Here is a 21593-nt window from a genome sequence, read left to right on the forward strand (position 1 = left end):
ACAGGATGTGATCATCTCAAAGGTTATGATCATTTCAAAGATTATACAATTAAATTTATTAAAATTCAGAAAAAGTTTATGCATTATTATTTTATGTTTTACTGTAATATTAGAAATTTTGCTGCATCTTGTTTTATTAAATGAGATGCTGTGAAAGTTCCTTGCTCTTGAAAATAAAAGATTACTGCCAATTGCTCTTCTGTTGAAAACCGCAACTTCATTCTGTCCTTTGCTTGAAATCTGTAACACACCTTTTGCCTGCAATTTAATATGAAATTCATAGATGCACTTCTCCTTTGCTTTGCACTGAATTAATAGGTGTATTTTGAACACTTGACTATACTGCTTCTGGCTTAGGATTTCTTTGTTTGTCATTTTACAGTTTTTTTTTTTTCCTTGACATTTTTTCCTGGATTTCTGCAATGCTTGACACTGCACTATATCTTAAGCGTGTCTTTTTTCAGCATAATATTCAATCCAACTTAGGATCTGTTTGTACATTTTTATATGGGAATATAATATAAAGTCTTTATGAGAGAGTGAATATAGCTGAAATATAGTAGAAATAACTGCAAATTAAAGTGCTATCTTGTGAGTGACTATAGCTACCAATATTTGACTTTTGGTTTGAAGTAACAGTGAAGCTGCAATTGCTAATAATTCTATGGTCATGTAGGAATCCATTTTTTTGATCTTTCTCCATTAAAATAAAAACAGCAACAACACAAATGGAATACTAGATGCTAGCAAGTATGGCATATCTGAATGAATTACACTGATAAATTCAGACATGCAAGACAGGAATTTGCAGAGAGCTTCTGTAAGAATATGAATATATTGTCTGCTTTAAGAGAAAAAAAAGTCTCAAGCAACAAGAGAAACATAGTTAGTTGCTTTTTAGGGAGACACCTGCTGCTGCTCATTCAACTTGGAACAAATGACATTGGAAATAAAAGGTCAGAGCACTTGAAAATGTGGATTAATGAATTAGCAATTAGAATGAAGGGCATAAAAATCACAAGTGATATTTTCTGGCATATTACAAATTTTCATAATAATTACCCTGTAGACCCCCAGGACAGATTTCAGAAAGAAATGGAACGTTGCTTTCATGAAAATAATAATCAGTGGGAGATAATATGCATATTTAGAGCAATAAACATACACATAAAAATATATTAAAGGCACTGAACATTTGAAGAATTATTGATACTTTATCCTGAGATAGAATAACTGGAAGGAGTTGGAATACTATTTATAAACATTAAGTAACGTGAATTACTACCTTTGTTTAAAGAGAAAGTAATGCTGGAAAACCACCAACCAAGCTTATCAAATAAAACTGATCATTTCTGGAAACTTAGAGAAGAATGGTTCAATACAGATCAGTAATGCTTAATCTGCAAGGTAAGTAAATGTATACCAAAAAAAAAAAAAAAAAAAAAAAAAGCACTCAGAACCGATGGCTTTCAAATGGCCAAAGTGGTCAGGATAAGGGATAAATTATAAACCAAACATAAGATGTCTGAAAACATGATGACCCATCCCCGGAGGTGTTCAAGGCCAAGCTGGATGGGGTCTTGACCAACCTGATCTAGTGGGTGTCATCCCTGCAGGGAGGTTAGAACTAGATGAGGGGTCTGGAGAACAAGTCTTATAAGAAGTGGCTGAGGAAGTGGGCTAGACGATTCTGTGATATGATCTTTAAGGTCCTTTCCAAGCCTAGCCGTTCTATGATTCTATGAACAGATAAGGAGGGACATTGAGTAGCTAGAACTTACACAGAGAAGAGCAATGAAGCTGGTGAAGGGACTAGAAAACAAGAGTTATGAGGAGCAGCAGAGACAATCAGGGTTGGTTTGTTCTGGAGAAGAGGAGGCTGAGGGCTCCTTTGCTCTCCAGGTAGTTATAACTGGGAAGGAAGTTGCAGCAAGGATGGTGTCAGTCTCTTATATCAGGTGACAGGTGATAGGATGCAAGGAAATTGTCTCCAGTTGTGCTGGGGAGGTTTAGATTTGACACTATGAAGAATTTATTCACAGAGAAGGGGCTTAAACACTAGAACAGGCTGCCCAGGAAAGTGGCAGACTCCCCATCCCTTCTGGTATTTAAGGGATGTGGTTTAGTGGCAGGGCTTGGTCAGGCTGATGGTTGGACTTGGCAATCTTGTAGGTCTTTTCCAATCTATATGATTTTATGATTCTATGATAAGAAGACCGAAATAGAACCAGTAATATTTTAAATATATACAGAGAGCATAGAATAAAGGGAATTGTGTCATTTCTTTTTAAAAAGAGGGTAAGCAAAAATAGAATAAAAATGTTACGATGTTAGAAAATCACATTAAAACTACAGAATAAATACATAGGTGTTTAGCTTACTATTTGTCTGTATTCACTAGTGCAGCTGGTTCAAGAAACAACACTGCAACTACAGACTTGCCAAACTACTGAGTAGTTACTCGAATGATATCCTTTGAAACATCACACCCCTAAAGGATCAGAATTCAAATCTTACATTGAATATGACAAAAGCTTTGCATACCTTATCATGCAACACTTTAGATTTAGTTGCAGCTTTATGACAGTGTAGAGCAAGTATTTGAAGGGGAAAAAAAAAGCAACCACTCTGATATAGTTTGTCAAGAAATATAACATAATTTTTTTTATTATAAATTATTATAAAAGTGTGAAAGCTATATAGTTGAACAGGACATTTTGTAACGAAATCTGTAACTTACAAAGATGACCTGCTAACTTCAAAATCAAGGCATATTTATAGATTCTTATGGTGAAAATCATTCCAAGAAAGATAAAATAATATATTTTCAGCTGAGCTGAGTATCTTCCACTCTATGATATTCAGAAACATTCAAACTAAAACCCAATGAGTGATTTGTGACTGCTCAGAATTTAGAATATGTTACATACAGATTTCCTCAGTGCACTAGACATTAAAATATTTCCCTAGTATATCATCAATTTAGATGATGTTTTAACTAAAAATTCAGTTTTCAAAGCAAGTTTTCTTTAGCCTTGCTTCTAGGCCTTGAAACCCCTTTCCTGAAGGAGTCTTCAACACTTTCCACCTTCATTTAAAGGATTCAGATGCCAAGCGTATAAGCAATCACTCCCCTTTCTGTCTTTTTTTTTTTTTTCTGCCATGTAATTTTTCTTTGCCACTTTTGAGCATTAGTACTTACATTCTCTCCCTTTTCTTACAAATTTCTCTGAGCCTAAATAGCCTGAACATTCCTTGCCAATAGGGAAAAATTACATTTTGTCCATGAAAGTGATTTTTAGGGATGAGTAATATTATGCATTATGAAAACACTCACATAAACAGAAATCATATATTTACACCATATATGTATATAAATATTGACCTTATTAATCCCATTTTGGAATGTGAAGCAAGTAATGCAAGCTGGCTGGCTGTTGTTTTAATTTTTACGATTAATAGATTTGGTTACATGGCAACTAAAAATGTAAAAAAATAAGGTTTGATCTAAGAAACAAGATTATTTAAGTAAAGAACTTTAAAGTAATTTATCTTATGCTATTAGGCTACTAAAAATATTTCATCATACTATACAACAGATGAAAGACGAGAGTTCTATGTAGATAGCTTAAACGATCTGTTTAAAGGTACAGAAAAACTAAGAACACACAAAAAAATCTCATTATGAAAGTGATGCTAGCAAATTTACTATTTACTTTCTTAATGGTTCTCAGCCAGCAGTTTTTTCACAGCCCCTAATACAAATATGGTAGGTAATGGGAATAATGAAAATAAGTAATTGGGAAATAGAATAATTTAGCAAGAAAACTGCTGTGTCCATTTTCATAAATAAGGATAGACATTCAAGAAAAAAAAAGTATACTGAAGTAAGAGAGGAATTTATCTTACCACACTTATTGATAGTAATTAATAAATAGTAATGAAAAACAAAAAATATGAACACACAATGAATGTTGTAGCAAAGGCAATACAAATATAATTTTGTAAAGACCAATTGTAACCTCCCAACTGTTTCCAGCAAGACAAAGTGTGATCTAACACCAAAAGGCAGATGCCTGAGCAGTGGTTCCAGCCCATTTTTGAACTGAGTTAGAATTTGTGACATGGTATAGGGTATTACCCTGCCTTTAACTCCTGCTCAGTCAAATTAAAGGGTGTCCCACAGGTCTTAAATATACCTAAACTATGTGGGTGCTTGGACAGGATAAGGAAGCTCACGTGGCACCAGACACTTTGGTGTGGGTTACAAATGGGAAATTCAAACTGTAACTGCTCAGCAATGGTAATTCCTGAACAAGGAGTGATCTGGCACAGTTGGCAAGAAGGCTTAACTGCAGAACAGGTAAACTGTTTGGAAGTTGGAATGTCAGAGACAGAATACTCCATGTATGGGAGTAAAGTTTTCCTTGTTCATGAGTTAAGAAGTATTACAGTACTGTCTTGTAAGAATCATGAAATGTGAGTATTCAGGGGCCACTTTAGGCGAACAGAAATGGCTTTGGGGCACAATCAAAACACTGGAATCAAACACTGGCTTAATGCACCTGAAGCTGATGCACCAAAGCTGGCATAAGTATATATAAGGAATCAGTTCCTGTTACAAGTCTGTAAACTCTTTGTAGATCCATTTATGGCTGTAGTATTCCGTCCAATGCATTTAAAAAAAATCTTTTAATATTTACTCACAAATGTGTGTTTAGTTCTCCTCGAGTACAATAAAAATGTCCCTGCTCAATCCATAGAACATTAAACTCCCATTTCTGCTAGTAGAGGTCTGATCAATACAGATGATGTAGTCTAAAGGGCAATTCAGCTAATCAAGCTCTAAAAAAGTGTTCTTGGTCTACTGCCTGAGATATCTTGCATAGCCAACCTGTCCTCAAATGTGCTACTCCAGCACAGGATGAATTCCTGTGTCACTTGTGCTGCCTTATGCAGATGTGGTTGAGATCATGGAGCATCTGAGCTGAATTACTCCACTAGGCACTTCTTTATAAGATAAAACAGATTTCTCACTTGACTTAGTTATGATTATTTTTAATAAGTATCTGTTGACTAAAAGAGAAGCCTACATAGTTCTTGCTCCTATGGGTACCTTTTACTAAAACATTTATTTTGTCATTTTTGTTATTAAGTCTCTTTCTGCCTGTCTTTTTATTTAAGGTACAAGATTTTATTCTGTGGAACTGTATTCAAGATAAAATTGATGTTATGAGGCTAGATCACACAGAATTTCACAGAATTTCTAGGTTGGAAGAGACCTCAAGATCATCGAGTCCAACCTCTAACCTAACACTAACAGTCCCCACTAAACCATATCCCTAAGCTCTACATCTAAACGTCTTTTGAAGACTTCCAGGGATGGTGACTCCACCACCTCCCTGGGCAGCCCGTTCCAGTGCCTCACAACCCTTTCAGTAAAGAAATTCTTCCTAACATCTAACCTAAAACTCCCCTGGCATAACTTTAGCCCATTCCCCCTCGTCCTGTCACCAGGCACATGGGAGAACAGGCCAACCCCCACCTCTCTACAGCCTCCTTTAATGTACTTATACAGAGCAATAAGGTCACCCCTGAGCCTCCTCTTCTCTAGGCTGAACAAGCCCAGCTCTTTCAGCCGCTCCTCGTAGGACTTGCTCTCCAGGCCCCTCACCAGCTTCGTCGCCCTTCTTTGGACCCGCTCAAGCACCTCGATGTCCTTCTTGTAGCGAGGGGCCCAAAACTGAACACAGTACTCGAGGTGCGGCCTCACCAGAGCCGAGTACAGGGGGACGATCACCTCCCTAGCCCTGCTGGTCACAGTGTTTCTGATACAAGCCAGGATGCCGTTGGCCTTCTTGGCCACCTGAGCACACTGCTGGCTCATATTCAGCCGACTGTCCACCATCACTCCCAGGTCCTTCTCTGCCTGGCAGCTCTCCAACCATTCCTCTCCCAGCCTGTAAATGTAAGATGTCAAGTAGGTTCTAAAAATGTATTTGAAAAAAAAGGAATTTCATATCAAAATCTTCCCTTCTCTTTGAGGTACATCTGTAATTGTTATTATTTTAATAATCAACTCTGAAAGTAAAGGTAGGTCTTATCAGAAATTACTTTTCAAGTGTACTACATAAGCTGCCCTTATTTCGTACAAATTCCACAGTTTACCCTCTCAAATGCCATGCTGCTCACAGTTACATTTTTATTTTTTTAATAAGATAAAAATAACAAGACTTCATAGTATTAATACTCTCATCAAATAATTTGACACATACAGAAGATACATTAATGGACACCAGTCAAAGATACCCCTTCTCTGAACTTTTGAAAAACTGCCCAGGATTACCAAGGCTTTGGAATGACATTATTTATAAGGAAAGAGATGCACTTTAATGTACTAAACACAGCTTCTCTTTAAAAGAAGACAAGAGATCTTTTTATTATTATTATTATTAAAAGTGAGGTCTCTTTCTTAAACAAAATGGTTTACATATTAAATTGTACTTAGGTTTTCCATATTTAATATATTTGAAGAAAGAAAACTCCTTAAAAAAACATAAATAGGAAAAAAATAAAAATAAAAAACTCAACAACGTAAATAGTTATGAGGAAAGCTTTGCCATCTCAATAATAACAAAACATGATTTTTGTAAATCCAAAGAAATATCAGTCATAAAAAAATGAAATATTGTAATAAAATTACATGCATCTTTTCTAAAAATGCAAACTAGTGTCTTTATGAAAAACAGAAAACTGATCAGATTATGCAGTGCTCTGATTTTTTTTTCCACCCACAATTAAATATATTCTGTACTTTGACAGAAGACGCATGGTTATCTTACAGACGAGGGAAAGATATTTTACTTTGAAGTAGTTTTTTTTCTTCAAACAAGGAAAGTATTAAAATAGATTTGATACCTGTTTTGTAGTGCTTAATAAAATATCATGTATTTTAGTATACTGTGGATAATATCTATTCTAAGGAGGTTAAAAAGAAATCAAGAGCTGTGGAGAACTAAGAGAGAGCAGAATCGAAATCAAATATTTTTTACTTCAATAAAGATCTTTTGCTTGTTTACTGAAATAGAGATAAACATGCATCATTGCCTGGTGTGTTACAGTTTATAGTAGCAGGGGAAGTATTACTAATAAAAATAGCTGAACAAAAATTTGTGTTCTACAATTATTTTGTTTTACTAAAGTGGAAATGTTCCATGACAACAAGAAGTCTTTACCAAAGCCATATAAAGAAAATAATAAGATTCCAAATTGACTGGATATCAACACCTGACCCTATCCATTCCTAGAGTTTTAATGTTATAACCACCTCTTTTAAGGAAAATTGTTGAATGTGTATTGCTTCTCTTCCTTTACAGAGCAGCAAAACTGAAACAACAAATTTCTAAGAGAAACAGGGTAGTTGTTATGTACAAATATACAAAAGAAAGGCCTGAGTGCTGTATGGGCAAGAAAGAAAACAAAGGTTACTTTTCTAAGATACGGCAAGATGTGAAAAAGGAAAAAAAGAGGAAAGCATCTAAAATATCCCTTTTAGATTCTTGAACTTTCATCAGAGTGCTGGCGTTATAAACAGTGGCAAGAATGAAGAAATATAAAAGACAAGTAAAAACTAATCAACTAAGTTTTGGCTACTTTCAGTTGAATTTTTGACAGTAAGATAGCCAAGACAGAGATATCAGAGATGCAGGTTTAGAAAGATCATGAAAAAAAGCTAGATTTTTTTTTGCAGAGATGTCAGTTAGAATAATTTCTGTTATGATACTCTCCTATTAGTATTTTCTGATATATCATTATGTGACCATATTGATAATTCATACTATGAATGGAAATTGAAAATATCTTAGAGAATCACCACTTCTGGATTGGAACTATTTCATTGCTGTTAATGTGATTGGAATAAATATTCAAAAGACACATATTCTAAACTTAAAGACCAGATAGTTTGAACCGTTTATTTCAAAGTAAAAAAGTAAAATCTTATAATACTTGTTCACTGCTTTTCCATCGGTACCAGTTTACCTTCTTTCTAAACAGCAGAGCACGTTAATGTTGCATTCGATTTGCAAGAATACATTCTCTGCACAATTTTCATTTTTTGAATCTCCATGTGCTTCACTTTTCAGTTCCCCTCCCCCTTTTTTTTCCCTAATGCTTGCTCAGCTGATATATGATATCATAACTATATTATATATAAAATTTTTAAAGAAATACAAAATGAATGTCAGTTCACAGTTACAAACAGCAACCAGAAAGGAAGAGAGCTAACCTACTGTGCCAGCATCCTGAATTTTCCAACTTCAGGTAAATATGCCAGAACAAATTTTCAAAGTCACTACTGATATTCTATTCCTGCTGTAATAACTAGATCATCTTGTAAAATATTCTTATTATTTGAACCAGATGATGAAGAGTAGCAGAACATTCTTCAGGGAAAATCTAGGGCATACCGTGAAAAAATAACTAAATCATTCTGAGAAATACAGGAGGGAGGAAGTAACATGCTATTTGCCAAAAAGAATATCATTAAATGAAGACATTATTATCCAGTGATCCTCTGTGGGGAAATATTTTGACAATGGGGTAATAATAACATTCAATAAGTAGGAGCATATGTGTGTCATTAACTTAGGAGAATCCTTTGGGGAAAAAAAAACAACACATACACAGTAGGGGTTAAGTGTTATACGTAGCTTTGAAAACATCTCTGGGTATCATGTTTTCACTGATACAACAATGAAGCCAAAAGGAGGATAGAGGGCTGTAAAGAGCACTGACAGTACATCAGGTTTTACTGTCCAGCACATGTAATGTTGATGCAAAAAAAAAAAAAAAAGCTCAATCTTTCTTTCTCCAACACTCTTTAAATCTCTATCATAAAATTTAGATATTTTCATTAATGAAGGAAGCATTTCATAGACCTTTTGCATGAAAACTACAAGAAGGAGTATCTTCTCCTATCTTAAGGAGAAGAGGCCAGAAAAGCTCTTAACCTTTCCTAACAAGGCTCTGTGAGACAGGTTTTGCTGTATATATGAAGAAAAGTAGTATACTATTTTGTTTATTTGAAGCTTTCATTAACTTCCAAACAGTAATACAAAGAGCTTGGCTCTAGTTCTTCAGGAACATAAGTACCTAAAATTACGTGGAAAAAAATAGCTAGTAAGTTATTGTAGGAAATAACAAGTAAGAAGTTATTGTAGGCAGATGTCCCCAGGAGCATTTTAAACAGAACTATATAAATATCTGAAAGCATTCTGTTATGGAGAGAATAGTATTTTATGTCCAGTAATATTTTTATGGCCACTATACTACACTTGGTATTATACTAGCTACTATGAATGTAAGCATTTTATATGGAAGTATTTACTGATATATAAGATATTGATTTAAAAAAATCAAAAGGTACTGAAGCAAAACACAAAGCTATGTCTACAGTTAATTTAAATTAAGTAATGCTTTCCAATTGTCCAACTGCATAAGTTTTACTTTCCTCCAAGCTGGAAGTCCTTCTCTTCTGAGAAATGAAGGGAAGTTCCCATTTAATCCTCACATATAATAAAAGAGCATTCATGATTTTAAAATTGGACCTATTCTATAATTATTTATGAATCATAAAAGAACTGCAAGCCTTAAAGACAATTTTCAATGCATATGCTTTGCACTATAGAAGAACCATTAAAACAAATGGCCAAGAAAAGAAAAAAAAAAAGGAAAAAAAGGGTTATTTTTAATGGTATATAATAGTAACAAATTACTTCCAGTAGATTTTTAACTTTAATTTGTATCTCTGGGAAAATGTAAGATAGTAGTTATTTGGCAGTTTCAGGACCCAACAACAAATACATTTGGAAGTAACTTTGAAACTGTAAAATAGAGTAAAAACATAATTTTATTTACTTTATTCACTATCAGTATCTGTTGTCTACATAATTTACACACTCACACTATCTATCTTATGTAATATGATACAATGCCATAACAATTTTTCAGCACCACAGACCAACCTGAAATCTACATGATTTAGATCTAATATAGTCCTAAGTCCAGTAAGTCTATCCTATTTTAAATGAAGTTCTTGAACCAAGACAGAAAGTCAGTATGAAAAACTGACTTATTTATGAAGAATACATTCATGAAGGATGGATATCCCTGGATTTTAGCATGCCCCACATTCCACACTGAGTATCTAAAACCTTTCTATTAAATTAAATGGGGGGGGGATTGGAATGAAATAATCCCCCATTGTGGCAAAGTAATCAGGAAGGTTAACTGGAGAAATTCCATTTAAATTGAATTGTTTCCACATGGAGATCTCATCTATACTTCTTGTTCTAGTATTTCTCTTCTTTAGCACTTATTGAGACCACTATCTTTTCCAAAAATAACTCATTTTCATTCAATTGTCAAAGGATACTAATTATTGAACTCCTTTTTTACTTTCAGTATTTATGATTTATTCAGAAGGAAACTAGTCATTGTTTGGAAACTAACATCAGAACGATGGCACACGAACACTGTAAAAAACAGTGAAAGAAAGAAGAAACACAAGTAGACTATAGGAAAAGAGACTGAAAAATACACAAAGCCTGATGCAAAGTCTTCAGTTTCTGTTAACACTAGAGAATTTCAAGCCTGAGATATACATGATATGCTAATATCAGTTCTGATGGCATTATCTTTGTTTAATTTACACTGTACATGCAACTATGTAAAGCAATGATATGCAGATTCAAGCAGTTTATTTTAGATTTAGATTTTATTTGGTACTTTTTATCTTCTTAAAAATTGTGCATCTTCCTTTCTACACACATTATTCTACACACAAAGAAATTACCCATTTTTTTCTTGAGTTACAAATGCTTCAAATTACCCTTGTGAACATATCTACTACATAACAGTACCCCTTCTTTCTGTCTTAAGTGACTGACAATTCAAATACAAAAAAAAAAAAAAGATAAAAATTTAAAAATTTTTCAAATAGTTGTAGGTATTATGCTACTCTGATAACTCTGTCTTTGCTCTGTGGTCTACTTATTCAATCAGAAACTCAGGTTGAAAGATGTATACAGAATCATTTTACCTTTCCAAATGAAATAAAAATTGAGTTCATTAATTCACTTTGTACAAAATAAAATCTTTTTGGCACTTTAATAAATATGTTCTAAATAATAATAAAAAAAGACTATGAAAACTAAGCTGATATGTAAAGTAATCAAATGGAAAAATCAGATGTAGTAACTATCTGTAATTCTCTAAATACTTGTGGATCAGTTCTCAGGTCTGACATGTTTCTTCCTAATAAAATGTATCAATAACATGTACTGATGAACAGAATAAGTATGCATGCATGAGTAATATGAATGCAATCAGACAGATTAGAAGATAAAAATAGATAAATATACAGAAATTAAAAGGAAAATTTTAACTACTGAGAAATTGAGAGATTAGTAGAAGTCTATTACAACAGATTTTTTTTTTGTTCTGAAGAACAGCTCTTTTACAATTTTTAGTTTAAAATTAAGAACTTTTACAATATATTACCTATTAAGTCAAAGAAAATAAAAGTTACAAATTGAAGGGTTTTTATTGGGAAGTCTCAGCATAGCACGGGTGGCTCAACTTCCTAACCTTGCTACGATGCAGGCTAAAAGTTAGACTACATCTTCCTTGACAGCATTTCAACACGCAAAACACATTTTAAGGTAAGTTTAGTTTTAGCCTACAGGAAAGTGAAACACATTCCATTCTATGTTATCAAGAGGAAAGGATCAGGAAAGCTCCTGGCCTACATATTTCACTGCTACAACTTCTTCTAATGTGTTTTATTTCAAGATTACCTTAATGTAAAGGTTAGGAGGCTACATTGCACTTGTTCAAGAAAACTATAGGTCTGAGTAACAAAAGCATAGCAAAATGAATTTATATGATATATATAAAGAATTGTATAAGAAATACTTCCTCACTGCTCATCCCAGTCCCACAAGAAAATTAATTTCAAATGATACTACCTAAAAGCCATCAAATCTAACAGCTATGTATGCCTGTGCATTTATACGTGTGAAGCTGTATATAGAGATGGTCTAGCTAAATATGTCTATTATGTGCAATACACACACATATTTAAAGATAACACTCCCACACATTCATCTTAGAAGTGTGAAGCTAGGCATAATCAACATCTGCTGCAACAACAAGAAAAACAAACAAACAAAAAAAAGATTATTATGTAGTAGGAAAGTACAAAGACAAAAACCCTTCTAGTAAACAAGAATATTTTGATTAGCATGTGTTCTGCCCATCTGCTGAAATCTTACAGAAATTGGAGTGAGATTAGTGAATATTTTTCTTCATGGCATCATGAGGAAGTTTCACTTGAATATCATCTCCCCTTCTTCCTACTTTAAACAATACTGATGTGCCAAACTTATTTTATCTCAAGTTCTTCGATCAAATAACTCTGTATTAAGCAATTAACTCAAATACTAAAAGACACAATGACATAATTAAAAAAAAAAAAAAAGGAATTCAAAGTGAATTCAACTGGCATGACCAACTGTGAAAGCATGTTTTGAAAGACATGAAGTAATGCCTGGCCTAATTGTAATGGTATTTGCTCTGACGCTGTTTGCATTACTTTGCTACTTCAGTATATGCTGAGATTTGTCTTACCACTTGCACTTTATTGCTTATGTTTCAAGAAAGATGTTCAAATAATCAAATAATTTATGTGTTAAAAATGGATACACATAAACTTCTCAAAGTCTCAGATCCACTATCAGAAAGGGCCTGACTTCCATTGATTAATGAAGACATTTCATTCTGTCACAAAATAAATACATAGATAAATAAAACAGATACACGTTCTCAGAAAGAAATTTTGAATACTATTTATTCTTTATTTTGACTTAGGCATATGCCATGGAAGAGCTAAAACAGTTTGGCAGGAAGCAAGTATTGTCTATAGACAAAACAGAGATGCAGAATAAACTTGGGTTTAACAGAATTTGGAGGAAAAAAATCATTTATGTGGATCTTTCATTATTCTTTTAAACATCTGCATTTTCCAAGACAGTACTATTCACAAGTGGCATTATCATAAAAAGTTTTACAATTTGTGTAGATATAATTTAAATGTAAATGGAGAGTAGAAAGCTTCCAAAATTAACTTACATGATCAATTAGCTCACGAACCATTCCATTCCACTGTCCATTGGCATCTTCCTGGGCTCCGTATTTTCCATCCTCCACCAGTCTAATCTCATAGGAAAATCCAAGGATAGTAGACAGCTCCCTTAGGAGGTCAATGCAATAACCTTCAAATCGATCATTTCCATACAAAGGTTTATCTGACTTCTTGAACATTACATATGGCTCTTCCTGTAAAAATTAATAAAACAGAACAAATATTGAATGCCCCCCATACCTTTTTTTTTTTAAATTAACCTAAATTGGTACACTATCACGATAATCCTCCCTGTAAAAATAATTAAATTAAAAGTAGAATAATCTTAGTTTTTGGTTATATGTCTCCTTAACAAGTTATATACATTATATGAGTTAATGCATATGTTATATACAATTTAATATCAAATGCAATATTTGGATGGACATAGTAAGCCTCTTACAATGCATTAAAAGTGTTATTAGCAACTGAATAAAAACAAAATTTTAATTCAAACCCCAAACATCAAACACTCTAAGTATCTGGCTTTACACTTTTCTTGACGTGATCTCTTATCTATTTTCTTAATGTTTTCTTAGGCAAGGTATAGAAAACTGACAGGGAGAAAAAAGTCAAAGTACCTGCTTTCTGTTGCCTCAAGTCATAGCCTGCCATTTTCAAGATTGTGGCAAAGCCAAACTCAAGTTAACTCAGAAAGCAAATTCTTTGTTATGCTGTCCATGAAAACTGAATTTAATTTCTTTAAACGTTATATTCCTATGTATAATTCAGCATTTGATGTGACTTTTCTGCATAAAGTGATATGGAAATAGGACAGTAAGTTTAAAGTAACCAGAAGAATATTTATAATTATGGGAAGAAACTTAACATTTAGGAAAATGTATGTTATTTTCATCTGCTTGTTGATATAGGATAACCATCCTTAAACACAATGCTGAAAGGAAACATACGCAGAACAAATGGTAGTGTTTTCCACTATAATATGGTAACAATCCTCAGTTTCTATTTGTCGGGTTGAACACATGACTCAGTCTGTCCTCATGCTTTAGAGAGGCTTTTTCATTTTATACAACAATAAAAAATAAGCACCAAAGAAGGTAAGATTAATGGTAGTAGATTCAATTACTGCACAAGATACAAGTCTCAGTGAATAATCGGATAAACTCTCCAGGGTAACTTAACAAAATTCATACTGCCCTGTATCTCCACATCAGCATTCAGCCGGGTTAAAGGCACTTCATTCTACAGACATCTGACAGCTTTAATAAGAATCTGTCAGCATCGCAGATGTAAACCTCCATCTTGAGGAGTCCTATGATTTACACTTCTTTATCTGCATAAAACTGGAACTTTGGCATGTAAGACTTCACCCAAAATGCAAAGAAGAAAGCATGGAGATCATTTGCTCTAAGAAGAAACGTGTTCAGAAGATATGTGTTCTTATGCTGCCTCTTACTTTTTTTTTTTCCTAAAAAAAAAAAAAAAAAAAAAAAAACAACAACAAACAAAAAAAAAAAAAAACACCACTATTGAATGAAGACTTTCATACAGTTAGCAAGGAATCTAACAAAATAAATTGTCCAAAGAAACAACCAGGACATAATGACAGAAACCTATCAAACAACAGATAGGCAAATGACTCCAGTAGAACTCTTCTAGATGTAGTTCTGACAAGAATGAAGACCTGACTGAAAATATGACAGCTGAAAGCAATGTAAGTGACAAGGATCATGGAATAGATCTTTACAAAGCAGACAGAGTGACAGGACAAAACCTATGTATGAAAACAGCTGCTAATATACTCACATAATTGATATGAAATATTCCACGGAAGACAGTTATAAGGAAAACAGTTTTTCAGATGAAATGAGAATTCTTTAAAGCCCAAGATAGGCCAAGCAGAAGCTATGCTAAGACAAAATACAGAAAGTGTAGAAAAAGGAGCAACAATACTCATCTGTGAATTCTTCACTGAACATGAAATGCAGAAAACGTATGAAAGAAATGAAATGAAACTCAGTTCAACTGACGAAGAGAAAACCAAACAAAAACCTCGCGCAACTAGTAAATTTCAAAACAAAATATGGGAGAATTAGCACTGTATATAAAGGATAAAAGCAACATTCTAGAAGCAAAATAAAAAAAAAGTCTAGGAACTAGTTCATCTGTTGCCCAACAGGAAGAGAAAAACATGAAATTACATTACTAAGATGGTCAAACAATTTGATGATCTTCCTGTGCCTATTTTCTCTGAAAAGGTTATGGTTGACCAGGCAATTTATAGAATTAATATTAGAAACGCAATAAGAAGATGTTAGACTAAAATAGGGAAAGATAACTTCAGAGAGTCCCTGAATATTAAATATTTTCAGGAAACTTTGTACAGTAAAATGCCATTTTTAGAAAAAAATGTTATTTTAATCTTAGGTGTATTATAAAGTATTATAGTGTATTATATCATTTTGTGTTAATATAAAGCTAAGAAATTATGGAGAAGTGAGGAAGCTAAGGATTGTCATCACATCATATTATACACAAAGTCATGTCATTCTTCCTAAAAATATGAATAAAAATTTGTCTGCCTGGAAATGTGCACTTCATTAAAAAAGATTCATTATCAATCTGGAAAGTAGTAATACATAATATTCCTGTCTAGAGTAAAGATAAATATTTCCACTTGTTCCCTTGTTTTCAAAGAGGAAACATGCTAATTGGATGTGCATTCACACCACAATGGGGATAAAATCAGAATTCAAAATGGTAAATTTCAGAAAATAAGAGCAATTAAAAATACAGCGTCATTCAAAAGGAATTAATTAATAATTTCAGATGAATAACAAATTGCATGAATTCAGGAGGAAGAGAGCTGATTACATTGCAATTCTACAAAATTAAGTTCTAGATATTATAGGGGATCACACACTAGACATTGGCAACAGTGTCACACTATCAACTGAGAAAAGACCAAACTGATATGCTTGGATCTGTTTTGAGTGCATGTTTGGATTAGAAGATCTATAGAGGATCTTTCCCATTAAAATTGATCTTTTTAAAATTTATTTTTGACACTATGGAAGTTTGAGTTGCTGTACTCAATCCAGTTATGAATACTGCACTTCAATAGAAACATGAACCAAGATCTACAAAAAAATTATGAGGAATGACCAAAAGAATAAAGTGTGTTTTTATTATTATTTAAGGAAGAATATACTGATGGAAGAATGATGGAAGTTCTTCAACACATACAAAGAAGAATCAGAGAAGTTATTTTCTGTATATGGGACAAGAAGTAATGTCCTTAAACCCTTACAAAAAAAAAAAAATCAGGTCAGATATTAAGAGAAACTTTCTAATGGTAAGTATAATTAAGTGCTACAGTAGGTTATCTAAGAATTTGGACAGTGTTGCTAGGAAGAAGAGGAAATAAACCAGCCACCTGATAAACTGTTTTTGCTTTGGAAAGAAAATCCATCATCCAATAAATGAAACACTAACAATTAAAAAGCTGTCAACTTCAGATGTTAAGTTCTGTGGTTTTGGAGTGTTCAAAATGTCTGCTATTTCTTTACCAATAAAGCGGTAAAGAAATCACTTTTTTTTCCACCAATACTAATAGTATATTATATATACTAATAGTAACTGTATATATTAATATATATTATATATAATATAAACTATAATATATACTATAATATACTATATATTTTATACATATATACTATTACTATTATATACTATTACTATATCAGTAAAGAAATCAACTTTAACCATATACCAACTTCAAATATATTTACTTCAAATAAATACTTCAAATGAGTATTCTCATACTCAATAAAACTATTAGCTACACTTTAAATTCTAACATTTATAACTGAAGATGCAAAAAACCTTAGATGTGTGCTTTCCAAATAGAACAGCCAAGCAGAACAGCTTTTGTAGGCAATATGAAGTTCCTATCTAGCTTGGAATGCTCATGAACACAGACCCTAGACATTTGCTTTCTGAATTTCTCAGATATTTACTGCCACACATCCCCCAGACTACCTGGAATCAATTTTCTTGACAATAGTTTTGTTACTACCTCCTATTCAATGCAATCCTGTATTACACGGAGTGGAATTTAAATGTGTGTGATATCAGGGAGGCAGTATAATTGTCAATGCATGTTTTTTATATCTCTTTTACTCAGGAAGGACAGATGGATTTTCTTCACTGAATCATCCAGGTCATCCATACATTATTGCATATTTTCTGCAACATCATTACAGTAATCCTCAATCGCTTTATAGTCTGCTGATACTGTTTTACACTTCATTAAAAAAAATAATCTTGTAACACTTTCTAGAACTAAGGGTTCCAAGTCCATATTCTTTGATTATCCTTTACTCTGACTAGCTTGGGTAAGGCTTACGATAGTCTCTATGCTACTATTTAATAATTATAATATTCTGTGTTGGAAAAATTTTTTGATGAGAAGTATCACCAATGAGTCATATTAATACTCTCTTAATACTTTCACAATCCTTACGTTATTCCCTTACTTAATGGTTCTGTTTTCCTTATAGTGTCTTCCACTGTCCAAAATATTTTATTTTTGCCTTCACAGATTTTACTTGCAATGCAGTACATTTCCTCATTTAACTTTGACAGGATTCAACTCTGATTTATCAGAAAATGTTTTGAGGGTGATAGTTCTTATGTACCCCAAAGTTTTTTCAGGTTCTTCTCTTTCTTCTCTAGCAATATACAAAGCACATTCCAAATACTGAATATAGTATTTATTTTGGACAATTCCATGCAAAGATCTGCTTTATTTGTTCAAGTTTTAATTATATATTACAGACAAATACTGTCACTCAGGAAAGTGCCTACGCCCTAGATATATAACCACCATAGTTTCTTGGTGGATTATCACTTCCACAAAAATTTTTCACAAGGACAATTATCATCCATTAGGTAGACAGAGTATTTAAGCTGACTACTTTTCAAAGACCAGCAACTGTTTGATACTTAATTTAATCTTGTTCTCTTGTTCAAAATCTTCCATTGTTAGTTCTTCAGTTATTCACTTTCACATTCAGTATAACAGTTATTCACTATTAGTGAATTTGAATCATTAGTTTCTCCTTACCAGGGAGACTAGAGTTAAAAGACTGCCATACTTAATTAACATTTCTGTCGTATGTAAGGAATACACAATAGGCTTTCACAGTTGGCAGTCAAAATTCAAGTGAGAAAGATGAAGAAATCCACTAGCTACAATCAGTGTGATAAATTACTAGGACACCTTATTAGTCATTTAAGGCAGGATACTCTAATCAAGAAACTATTACACATAAGAAAACAGCAAAGTAGCCTTCCTCCAATATACTATTAAAGAAATTCACTATGAATATCCTTATTTTAAATCCTGAAGTATACTTCCTAGTGTGACCTTTCGGGTCATGAAACACATAAATTACTGCCTGTACAAATGAAGCCATAGCTGTTCTTTTCTGCAGTTTCACTCCTCATTTTGTCAGACTTCACTTCCTACATAGAAATAGTTTTCATTATTCTCCTAAAAATTCACTTTTAACTTTGGCCAGACTTGAAATAAAATCAACTACATCCCAGAAAATTGTACTAAGTTTCTATTCCAGTAAAGTAAAATGGGTACAAATAGATTCCCATTTCAAGCAAAACTACTTCACTCGATAAAACACAGAATATGAAATCGTTGAACTGTTGCAACACTGCAAACTGTACTAACATTTTTTTTCAGCTGAACAGAATCATACTGTCTTTATGATACAAAAAGAATATGAAAGACATTATTAGTTCTTACTGTAATGGAAAGCAAAACATTATTTTATTATAATGTATCTTAAAATTTCAAGAGACTGGAGGAAAAACAAAAAAAGAAAAAAGAAGGGGTGTTAAAAACTGATCCTTGCAGCTATCAAACAGTGTATTTTTATTGCTAACATTTTAGTAGAAAGTAATTGAAGCATCAGAGAATTATTTGAAAAAACATTGTTTGGGATGATGTTGTAAACCTGGAATCCACAGAAAGTACTTCTCAGTCATTATCCTGAGATTTGCCATCCTATACGGCCATCCTACCTTCCGTTTGCAACCAGCCATGAGAAAAATAGCTTTGCTGACCATTTAATATGAAGTCAAACTTACTTTAACTTGTGCCAATGATACTACCTTTATTCATTACACTTATTAACCTAATCTATTTTTCCATTTATGCATGAAATACAAACAGGAACTGTGACCGAGCATATCTCTAAATAACTTGCAAGTCTGTAGGCACCAAAGGTTATTAGAAGTACATAGATGTTATGTTGGATCTCAGGACAAAGATATTGTTCAACCTGATCTTTGTTGTATTTTGAGCACATATAATACGCTTTACTTTTCAGCTACATCTTCAAGAATTCAATCAGTTTTAAAGTCTGCACTAGAGGCTGAAGACAAGAGTGGAACTGAGGCAGGGGTGGAAGTAAGTTCAGAAGAGAGAGGGCATAGACAGAGGATTTTGAGAAAGGTATGGAAGAGACAAATAGACACATATTACAGAATCACATAAAAGTAGTTAGCAGTGTCATTGTGAGCCTGGTGAGCTAAACTACCCCAGACTGAGAGTTCTTTTCACAGAACCACCTAGGTTGGAAGAGACCTCCAAGATCACCTAGTCCAACCTCTGACCTGACACTAACAAGTCCTCCACTAAACCATATTGCTAAGTTCAACATATAAACGTCTTTTAAAGGCCTCCAGGGATGGTGACTCCACTACTTCCCTGGGCAGCCCATTCCAGTGCCTAACAACCCTCTCAGTAAAGAAGTTCTTCCTAATATCCAACCTAAAACACCCCTGGCGCAAATTTAGCCCATTCCCCCTCGTCCTGTCACCAGGCACGTGGGAGAATAGACTAACCCCCACTTCGCTACAGCCTCCTTTATTATACTTATAGAGAACGATAAGGTTGCCCCTGAGCCTCCTCTTCTCCAGCCTGAACAAAACAAGATAATCTGCTTCATGAACTTCCCTGGCACTGAGGTCAAATTAACAGGCCTATAGTTTCCCAGGTCTACCCTCCAGCCCTTCTTGTAGATGGGCGCCATGTTTGCCAGCCACCAGTCAACTGGGACATCCCCTGAGAGGCAGGGCTGTTAATAAATGATGGCAAGTGGCTTGGCGACTTCTTCTGCCAGTTCTCGCAGTACTCTCAGGCAGATCCCATCCAGCCCCATCAACTTATGTACATCTAAGTGCTGTAGCAGGTCGCCAACCATTTCCTTGTGGATTATGAGGGCCACATTCTGCTCCCCATCCCCTTCCACCAGCTCAGGGTACTGGGTATCCAGAGAACAAGTGGTCTTGATGCTAAAGACTGAGGCAAAAAAGGCATTAAGCACCTCAGCCTTTTCCTCTCATCACTAAGTTTCCCCCCAACATTCAGTAAAGGATGGAGATTCTCCTTAGTCCTCCTTTTTGTGTTGATGTATTCATAAAAACAGAAAATGTTTTCTTTAACAGCAGGTCCCCCCTCAGACTCCTCTTTTCCAGGCTGAATAAACCAAGTGACCTCAGCTGCTCCTCATATGTCTTCCCCTCTAGGCCCTTCACCATCTTCATAGACCTACCATTTCCCTGGGGAACCCATTCCAATGCTACTATTTCTGAAAAGAAATGTCTCCTCATTCTAACCTGAACCTCCCCTGGTGCAACTTGAGGCCATTCCCTCTTGTCCTATTGCTAGTTATCTGCGAGAAGAGGCTGACCCCCAGCTCTCCACAACTTCCTTTCAGGTAGAGAGCAATAAGGTCTCCCCTGAGCCTCCCTTTCACCGGACTAAACAACCCCAGTTCCCTCAGCCACTCCTCATAAAACTTGTGTTCCAGACCCTTCACCAGCTTTGTAGCCTTCCTCTGGATGTATTCCAGGGCCTCAATGTTCTTCTTGTTGTGAGGGACTCCAAACTGAACACAGTACTCAAGGTTCAGCCTCACCAAAGCAGAGTACAGGGGGATGATCAGCTCCCTGGTCCTGCTGGCTACACTATTCCTGATACAAGCCAGGATGCCATTGGCCTTCTTGGCCTCCTGGGCACACTGCCATCTCATGTTCAGGCAAGCATCCATCAGCACCCCCAGACCCTTTTCCTCCGTGCAGCCTTCCAGCCACTCTGTCCCAAGCCTGTAATGTTACATGGGGCTGTTGTGGCCAAACTGCAGGACCTTGCACTTAGCCATGTTGTACCTCATCCCACTGGCCTCTGCCCATCAATCCCATCTGTCCAGGTCCCTTTGCAGGTCCTTTCTACCCTCCAGCAGATTAACACTTCCCCCCAGCTTGGTGTCATCTGCAAACTTACTGAGGGTAAGTACATACT

The 21593-nt window shown here is 34.4% G+C and overlaps 1 protein-coding gene across 8 annotated transcripts in view; it reads right to left on the reverse strand.

Moving 5' to 3' along the window:
* GRIK2 (glutamate ionotropic receptor kainate type subunit 2) overlaps positions 1 to 21593 on the reverse strand; it is a 404092-nt gene that overhangs the window by 148765 nt on the left and 233734 nt on the right. For 7 of the 8 annotated variants that reach the window (XM_027454785.3, XM_072036154.1, XM_072036155.1 and 4 more), the window contains one exon: positions 13192 to 13398. In XM_027454785.3, coding sequence (XP_027310586.1) covers positions 13192 to 13398 — 207 coding nt within the window. Of the gene's footprint in view, positions 1 to 13191; positions 13399 to 21593 lie in introns of those variants that run through there. The other variant, XM_027454790.3, reaches the window with a different exon arrangement.

Source organism: Anas platyrhynchos, chromosome 3 (genome assembly GCF_047663525.1).
Source record: "Anas platyrhynchos isolate ZD024472 breed Pekin duck chromosome 3, IASCAAS_PekinDuck_T2T, whole genome shotgun sequence".
NCBI lineage: Eukaryota > Metazoa > Chordata > Aves > Anseriformes > Anatidae > Anas > Anas platyrhynchos.